The 9534-nt window shown below is 34.9% G+C and overlaps 1 protein-coding gene and 1 pseudogene across 1 annotated transcript; both read right to left on the bottom strand.

The window, feature by feature from the left end:
* Positions 1 to 1602: 1602 nt before the first annotated feature.
* LOC130465541 (NAC domain-containing protein 82-like) lies at positions 1603 to 3487 on the bottom strand. The gene is made up of 2 exons (XM_056834339.1): positions 3425 to 3487; positions 1603 to 2190 (listed from the first exon to the last, which is right to left on the bottom strand). Exons 1-2 carry the CDS (start codon positions 3485 to 3487, stop codon positions 1603 to 1605), a joined length of 651 nt encoding a protein of 216 aa, XP_056690317.1.
* A 662-nt stretch (positions 3488 to 4149) lies between these two features.
* LOC130465540 (NAC domain-containing protein 82-like) lies at positions 4150 to 5125 on the bottom strand (annotated as a pseudogene).
* Between the last annotated feature and the right edge of the window lie 4409 nt (positions 5126 to 9534).

The raw sequence follows: 9534 nt of genomic DNA, 5'->3' as shown, positions 1-9534 counted from the left end.
AGTCTAGTCAGCTCCAAAATTTTCAAGTGTAGTTTGAATTTGAAATTCAAATTAACCATAGTTTTAATTTCCTTTTATTTTCCTGTTAAAATTGGCGATGAAAACAACGAAACCACTGTATGGAAAATTTGTAATCTTTTCATTCCACTGTCATTTTCCATTGAAGTATCTTACCATTTTCGATCTTGACGAAGCGCAGGGAGGAGTTGATGTTTGCTGTTTAAACCAAATATTTTTGTAACAGTTTGTAATCTGATGATGTAGTTCACTGAAAGATCTTTTTATGGTGAAGATTTCATGGGTTTGTGCACTAAAAAAACCCAGACCTTGTTGTTTTGAAGATGAACTTTGAAAATCTTAGAATCTTGTTGAATAAGACTGTTGTTTTGAAGATGATCTTTGAAAATCTTACAATCTTGTTGAATAAGACAGAATTATATCGTATTTTAATTTAAAAAAAATTTAAAAAAAAGGTGGGGCAAGGCAAGGGGGTGTGTTGCTGGTTATTCTAATTCGCTAGAAAATCTTGCGTCTAACAAGAATCGAACTCATGATTATAGTGACTGCAATACTCTATGCTCAGCGTGTAACCATTGTGACGTGAGGCCGAAGCCATTGCTATTTGTTGAAAAGAAAAGTATATGACCGTTGGCTGTGCGTTTATTTAGATAATAATAATTCTATATACAGTGAATATTAAATTAGTATTCAGTAAATAAATGTTAAATATTAGCATATTTAACCTTATCAGTAAATAAATGCTTGACCTAGGGTTCTAGTATGTAAATGTATATTAGCACATGTAATTCATTTTTGTAAAATATTTCTTAACACGATAAATGTATGCTAGGCTAATGTAATTCATTTTTTAAAATATTTCTAAACAAAATCTTTGATTCATAGTCTTGTAATTAGCAGACAACAATAAATATAAACAATTGAGCAAAACAGCGAGACAACAAGACCAACAATATTTAGGAGAAAACAATAAGATAAATGTTGTAAAAAAATATTATTGGAAAAATCGGTTAAAAAACCTATTATTTTAAAACAAAATTGTAATTTCAGACGGTTTGGTGACCCGTTGTTCGGGTCTTTTACCCGCATGTTCGGTTACGTTATTTTTTAAAATAAAAGACTGACCCTAACCCTATTATTTGGTTCGGTTATCCGCCTTTTCGGATTCCATTTCGGTTTTCCGGATTTTTTGCACACCCTAATGCAAATTACAAAATACATATCATGTAATAAGAATTCACAAGAAGTTGTTCGTGAAGTAATGTCATTAGGGAAACCCAACGAACACACAACATAACTATACTACTTAATCAGAAATATTCATACGTCATTAACGCAACCATAGGGGAAATGTCAAGGCAAAAGCCCCCCTATTGCATAGTCATAACTACATCAACCACATATACATGAAGGCGATCATGATATAGCAAAAGACCCCTAATTTCAGTGGGTTAGATTCAGCATTGTAGTTAGTTTTGGTTGAATTATATTACAACAAAATACATAGCAGCAGCAGCATCCATTTTTTTATCATGGTAACAAGGAGTAGTCCCTAGCCAACATATCAAAGGCATCGTTCTCCTCTTAATTTCTTATTTCAGCCTCATCATCATCCGTATACCATTCCTCCTCCAAGAATGCCTCACCATAGTTATCTCCAGGTTGGCGTCCGATCCCGCTTTTTTTATATAACTTGATGATCACGTAAGATTCTTGATCCACATTTTGTCCCTGTAGCTTAGCATCGTCAAGCCTATACTCATGCATAACCCAATCTGTCCTATCCTTTTCCACCTTCCCCTGCACCATCATGTGAAAAATTAACGTTGACTTTTTTCCGATCACTCTTGGAGTTGCGGATGATCTAACAGGCTTATCTTTGCCTGTTTTCTTCCATGAACCCCATATTGTATCACGCCTGCTCTTTTTGCAACCCGTGTTGTATTTTAGCTCTTTCTTCGTGAAGAAATGCCAAATTCGATTTCCCGAGTCTGAACCGCATAGGTTGGGAAGTTCCCATGGTGGGTATTTGTAATAGTCTACCTCGCATATTGTATGACCGCGGTCCGGTTTTCCCAAAACTTTCCGTCTTAGGAAAAATAAAATCAACTCCTCCTCTGTTGGAGCGAATCTGTAACCTGGTTCGCCCTTCTTTTTTTGTTCAACACTTAGCTGCAAGTACTAGTGCACTGATAAGTATTCACACAACCCTAACAAAAAGTGAATGTAGAAGATATTGAACACTTGTTCTTTAACTTGTTAATTTACATGGAATTTTTTTTGGTTATATTAGGGCATACCGTACACAACAAAATCACCAGACTTGTATGTAGTTGTCGTGTACTCGTGTATATATTTGATTAGTTCCATATTGTTTTGTTTTTAATATTTAGTAGCCTTACTTGACATATGCATGTCATTGTTTAATCTAAATGAAAGTTAAGATCTAGTTTTGTAATACAACCACAGTGAAAGTCATTTATTGTTTGGTTTTAAAGTTCACTTTGTCGTTAATTACCGTTGTTGAAACACTAATTTGAATCACAATAAGGGTATATATTGTAAACTAGGATCTCCAAAAAAAACGCAAAAGTTCGAGTTGTTATACAATGTCGATTGTTTACGTATTTTTACGTTATTGTAGTCAATGAAATTGAAAACATGAATGTTAAATATTACTATATTTGTGAAATTTTTTTAATATGTACAAGGTTTTCTCTTATCTTGCATTTAAATCAGCCCAATACAAGTAGTAAAATATGTGAAATTGTTGTAGTGTAGAATAGTTAATGTAGTTTAGATAAATCTCACGGGTATTTTCAATATAGCCAAAGAAAAAAATATCCGTTATGTATCTAATACCTGAATTGAACATGTAATTTAATAACAGTACAATCAATTTTTTCGAAACATTAAGATTTTTTAATTTGGATTAAACTTCTGATTTTCGAACCATTCTTAATTTAGTTTAGTTATCCTTGTGTATTTTTATTTTTTATGATTCAACCAGTATAAAATTCGGACTTGACCTGTAGACTAATGCTAGACAAAGTATTATTATTGGATTGTAATTTTATTTTAGTATAAATTTATCACAAATCTCTTTTGAAATCAGCTTAATGGCCATTTTTTTAAATATGAAATTGAATTCAATTAGTAAAAATTGATGGAACGAATTAGTAATAATAGATTATACACGAAATAGCTAAAGCAAAATGAATTATTACACGATTTTAAGGTCCTAAACTAGTGAAACCTACTCACAAAGAAAGTAATTTGAATCTACCATATGGTTCAATTAGAATTAATAGCAAATTAAGAAAAATCTCTACTCTATTAACGGAAAAAACAAACAAACTTGGTTACCCAAACAAAACCAAAACGAAAAGATTTCATATTTTCATACCTTGGGGGTCCTTGGTTGTCCTTTAGCTTGCTCGCCATCCCCGAAAACCATAACTGGTTCCATTTTTTTTGAGAGAAGTTGTCGGGTTTGAGTTGTAGTTTGAGGGAATGGAAGGAGTAGTTTGAGAGATGATGGGTTATAAGGGGAGTTTAAATGTGGAAGATTGTTTGGGTTTTATGGGGTGGAGTATTATTTGATAAGATTGCCCAAGAAGAATCTGAAAAGTTGCATGTCTCTGCAACTCTTTGGCCATTAGAGTAGAAGGCGGGTAGTCTAAATCCCAGTCTAAACGTGATTTGATTGTCATGTTGACTATTTTGTTCCAAAAATAGTCAATTTTGAAATTAATTAATTGAAACAATTTAATTAATAATGTGTAAAAAGGTAAAAGCATGCCTATATTAATTAATAACCGTGTGTACCATATTAATAACAAATAAAATTAAAAAAAAAGGTAAATAACTTATGTGTTACTTTTATAGGAAGGCGTGTAAGATTTTTGTCATAATTATGTCTCCTTTATATTTTTTTTCTTTTAATTCTTTTACATTACTTTTACACTTTCAAACACAATGTCATTTAAATGTTCTATAATTTGTTAAGAAAAAACATGCGTAATAATACATTGAAGAGATTTAGATTGGGTACAATGTTCATGCTACGAATATTGAACATAAAATTTAAAGTGCAGTGATAATAAAAATCCGATTTTTCCATTCTTTAATTTAGTCATCCAACATAGAAAGAATTTCCCCCCATCCCTTATTGATGAACACTTCATCGTCTAAGAAATTTCCATTGAAATGTTGGTTGTCCGTGTTTGATGACGTAGACGTAATAGTTGTAGTACATTGAGCTGTATTTGTAGGATATTCGACGTTGTTACTAGTACTTGAGCTGCAATTCTCCGCAAGATCCTTTTCGTAAAATATAGCCCCGTAGTTGTGTCCATTTCGTGGTCCCAAACCCTCTTTCTGAAATAACTTGTAGACACAATACGAACCATTGCTATTTGTTACATCGGACATATTATCTTCTAATAGCCTATACTCGTACATCACCTAATTAGTTCGCTCCCCCTTTGGTGGTTTTCCTTTGTGGAAAACCAATGATTTGATTGTCCCTATAGGACGTGGAGGATGTGACGCTCTCTCTTTAACGGTCCTATCCTTCCCCGATGATTTCCAATAACCAAAAATATTAGATATGTTAGTCTTATTACCCTTATCGTATTTTTTTTCTGGTGGGCAAAAAAAAAACCATACTAAGTCATTACTTTTTGAACAAGACATATATGGAAGATCCCATGGTGCAAATTTAAAAACGTTAACTTCACCAATCGTGTCCCTTCCCAAAGATTTTCCCAACACCTTCCCTTTTAAGTAATATAGTAGCAACTCTTCATCAGTTGGTGCGAACCGAAAACCCGGTTGTGTGCCGAAGTTGTTTATGCTCACCACATTGTGTGTGTACATATGTTGTTCGGTTTCCTACGAAATTGCCGACGAGTTAGTTATGAATTGTTGAACAAACAATGTAATGCTTCCACATCCATGTATGTAATACATATTGTATAAAATCTGGAAAACAGAAACTAAATAGTAGGACAATAGATATGTAAGTTTAAGCTAAATTATGTGACAATACCTGTTTATGGGGCTCATGTTGCTCAAGTGAGGACACATTTTGACCATTTTCCATGGTGTTGACCTATTATGATGTAGTTGGATGTTATTTGTGGAAGGGGCTATTTTTTTGTGCAAGATTGAGTTTGGTAGGATACGTTGGTGGGGTTTGTCTTAGGCATGCTCTATTTGCATTTATAGTCACTAGGAGACCTTGTATTAAATATTTTTAATAATTTACAGTGTTTTAAGATTAAATATTATTACCCATATGGGTAATGTGTCCTTCATTAATTGTATTTGTTCCTTCTTAATAAATATCCAAATCCAATAAAGGTAAATGGTGAATGACTTTTGGTCATCAATAAAGGTATGATCTAGGCGTGCATTACATATACAATTTGATTCCCAAAAATATTAGACTCTTAAGTGGTAAGCACCAAAAAAACTGAGGCCAAATGTATTTAAATTTGCATATTAATTGTAATTGTTACATGGATATGTAGAATTATTGTCCCCATCCTAAGCTTGTAACGATTAACCAAACGAACGACAACACAAAACACAACCCAAAAGCCATTTTCTCAGTAGTCCTCGCTTCGACCATTTGTTTCGCCAAATCTACGTTCCTCATTTCCGCCTCGGACAATTTTTCAAGCAAGTGTTCTATTTTCATTTGTAACTTTTCTTTCTCAAATTTGCAGCGGATTATTGTGTTGTTGAGTTCCAAATTTTCGTCTTTGATTGTCTCTAGAATGTGACAATTCACTTCATTCTCCCACAAAAAAAAACCACAGTTATCATCCTGGCCATTGAAAATTTCCCATTAGTCACTAATACTTAAAAATTATTATACAGATAAGGTAATGTATGTACTACCTTCCATGACGGACAAGAATAAAACCTCTGTCCAACGTTCTTAGTGTGCTTGCAAGTCTGCAGCTTCGGTTTATAACCGTGGTAACACAGGAGAGGTGAAGTCGCTACGTTTGAGCTATTCTTTGTAGATGACGTAGAGTTTGCGCTTCTTCTCTCTACAACCATTGTTTTTTTTATCAAAGCAGTCAGTTATTTCTGTAGTTGTAGTGGTTGGTGGTGGTTGATTACCTAATATATACATAGAAGTGGAAATATGACCGTTGTAGTCCAACGGTACGCTGGTGTGTTGTTTTGGAGTAAAGAAATAAAGGCATACGCCAAATATTAATGTTTAAACAACAACAGTGGAACAATTGTATTACTTGAACAACACTACAATGTTTGACATACATGTAAATTAAAAAACTCATTGTGTTGCCTCATTTGGGAACACTTTCGAAATTTATAAAAAATTGTAAATAGAAAAGTGGCAAAGGGAATATGTAAAAAGTGGAATACAAACAAATACAATTAACAATTACCAAGTTAATGTCCCAAATACAGAACACTCACAATAACAAAGAGCCTATCGCGCTAAATGTCCCCATAGCAGTAGTCTTCCACAACATTTCCGTATCCATACTCCTCGTTCGGGCCAATGTCTGTTTTCAGAACACGATCAACACTGTCTTGGTCCCAAATGCGTAGGCGACTTGAATTTGGTTTTAAGTTTAGATTTTCCCTTGATGGAGCGAGCCTATCAATGTATATAATCTGGCAAATATGAATTGGAAATAAGAAACAATCGTTGCACGCATTGCACAAGTCATAACTCTAGGATATTCTTTAAGAAATGGACTTACTAGTAATAGTAGGGTGCATCCTCCATAGCCTTCCTTTGATTTCGAGAATTTCAAACCATATTTTACAAGCCAGTCCAACAAGTACGTTGCCCAATTGAATTCACTTGATTTAGGTGCGTGTTCTAGGACGGAGACATGTAACGGGCTAATCCAACCACACTTTTGTGTTGGGCACAATAGGATACCCAAACAATACAGCAAAAAATGCATTTGAAACGTCTTCAAACTGGGTTCTTTCCCAACTATCTTAGTGTATACCTCCGATTCCTTTATCGCTCCGTACACTGTATTTTGTTTATACATCTTCTTCATTTCTAGAGCAATGATATGTTCATATTTTATAGTGTTTTTACCCCCGTCCCTTAGTACTTTTTGATCTCAAATGAGCTATTCGGAGCGATTTTTAGTACTAATGTGCTCCTTGTAGTGTGTTTGTAGTTTCAGGTTCATCATTGTAGAAATTAGCATGTTTTTGTGAAATTCCTACTCATTTGAATCAATACAAGAGATTATGTACTTTCGAGAACACACACACTGAGTTGGAAGAGTTTTCGAGCAAAGCGGATAGTGAAAGAACTAGAAAACCGACACTCGTCTACTATTTTGATCATAACTTACGTTCTACAACTCCAAATGAAGTGATTCCAATTGGGTTGGATTCTAGACTTCAATAGCTTTCCAACGAGTGGTCACTCGCCTAATTCCGACAAATAACGAAGGAGATATGGCATTTTAAAGATAGAGGATCGTGCAGTTTGTACGCGCGCCCGGCGGGCGAATGGCTGCCCGACGGGCGAACGTCTGCCCGTCGGGCGCAGGTCTGCCCGATCGGGCGCGTGCCGATAATTTCCAGAATTTCTCCCTCCGCCCGGCGGGCAGACCTGCGCCCGACGGGCGGGTTACGAGCTGGTCGCCCGACGGGCGGAAGGCTGCCCGACCGGGCGACGACAACCCAGGAGCCTTTTAGCGCGCGGTTTACTTTAGTATTTCCGGTTTTTGTTGGGATTTTTGGGCAAAACTATAAATATAGCCCTTAGTTAATTTAGTTGGACATCTTAACATCTTATTTTCTAGTATTAGCCCCTTAGTTTATTTCTCTTAGCTTTGTTTTCTCTCTAAATTTATGCAAACACTTAGTTTTCAATTTCAATAAAAATTCAAGATTTCTATTTCCATTGTTCTTCAATTAAGGTATTGTTCACTATTTCAATTCTTTGTTTAGCTCTAATTATGTTTTCAATCATGCTAATTGCTTTGTTTATTGTTAATATGCTTGAGTAGTCTAATTTCTAGGGTTTGGGGATCCATGAATAATATGAAGGGATATTGAATAATCATGATTGTTGGCATTGTAATTGATTCCTATTGATTGGTTTATTTCACTATACAATTAGATTTGCGCAGGTTTAATTGTGGTAGTTATGCAATATCAAATTAAGATTCGAGAGATGCAATTTGATGTTTAGGCTTGCATGTGTCAATAGGTGGAATTAGAGTTAATACGTAGCGAGAGCCCGTTAATTCTAAGTCTATGATTAGTATCGATTCGAGAGAGCATGCTAGTCTAATTAATTACTTTGTTGATTATCGTGATTGTTCATTGTCCTGGATTGTTATTTGTTGGTGAACCTATGCCCTAGATTCCTTAATATATTGATTCTTATTCGTTTACTTATCGTTCGTAGTTTTAGCATACAAACCACCAACAAATTCCTGTTCCCAATAGTCTAGATTAATTAATTGATAGTAGAAAGAACGCATGTTTCCCTGTGGATTCGATCCTGACTTCCCTTGCTACCTAGCTAGTGGACTTAGGTTATTTTTGATTAGGTGATACGACTTTAGCCTGTCAAGCAATACTTTTAGTTGAATAATCCGGATGTAGTTGAGTTCTACCATACCTTAGCCCCAAAACACAACCCACCATTTTCTCATCTATCTTCACCTTGTAATTCTCCCTTATTTTTAGTTCACACGAAATTGGATCAAACCTAGAAGTAATCCAATACCCAAATTTTGGATCGATGTTTGTAATTCGCATGAACAATAGTTCCTCAAATCCCATATCAGCTATCCACATTTTTTGTTTTCCAGTCAAATTTGAGACCAGTTTTGCAAACTGCCTAACACCACAACCCATTCCAAGAATCTGTATAGGTAAAATAATGGGTTTAAACTAATGTTTACCACATTTGTAATTGAAACAAATCAGTGAATACAGTTGCTATAAAACCAGAATACCTTCCTAGAGGATCCGTTACCAGCACTACCCCCACAGTGGTTATCCATTTCCCCACTGCTTAAATTTCCAGACAAAGGCCCCTGAACATTGTCATAATTTATTTAATTACATTTAATTTAATTAATGATAAGTCTTCATTATGTATAATATGTAATAGGTAAAAAAACACCAAAAATAAATAATAATTTAAAACATTCTTACCCTAGGTTTTTTGGAGGCTGAATGAACAACCGTCGTCGACTTCCTTTTCGAGATCCCCCTTTCTTCCTCTTCACCATTTTTGTGCTGAATAACTACATGTACCACTGGAGTAGTGGCTGTGAGGGCTACCAGATCATAGAAATCGTCCTCCTCTTCAATTGAAATAGCATCTTCATCAAATCTATCCATGTCTCCAACAAACCAGATCGTGTACTCATCAGTACATCCTAGAGAGGTTATGATTTCCTGCACCGTTTCTAGGTTTAACCGGCGCTTTGATACTGTAATCATCTCGGACAGGCCATTTTCGTATCCCTTTTT

Source organism: Spinacia oleracea, chromosome 1 (assembly GCF_020520425.1).
Source record: "Spinacia oleracea cultivar Varoflay chromosome 1, BTI_SOV_V1, whole genome shotgun sequence".
In the NCBI taxonomy this organism is placed as follows: Eukaryota; Viridiplantae; Streptophyta; class Magnoliopsida; order Caryophyllales; family Amaranthaceae; genus Spinacia; species Spinacia oleracea.
This window is presented reverse-complemented; position numbering and strand designations above follow the sequence as displayed.

Bases quoted from the DNA above. Each gene is read 5' to 3' on its own strand.
- LOC130465541 (XM_056834339.1), bottom strand. From the start codon at position 3,487: ATGGAACCAGTTATGGTTTTCGGGGATGGCGAGCAAGCTAAAGGACAA. The intron at 2,191-3,424 runs GTATGAAAATAT...TAGTACTTGCAG, and splicing joins GACAACCAAGGACCCCCAAG to CTAAGTGTTGAACAAAAAAA.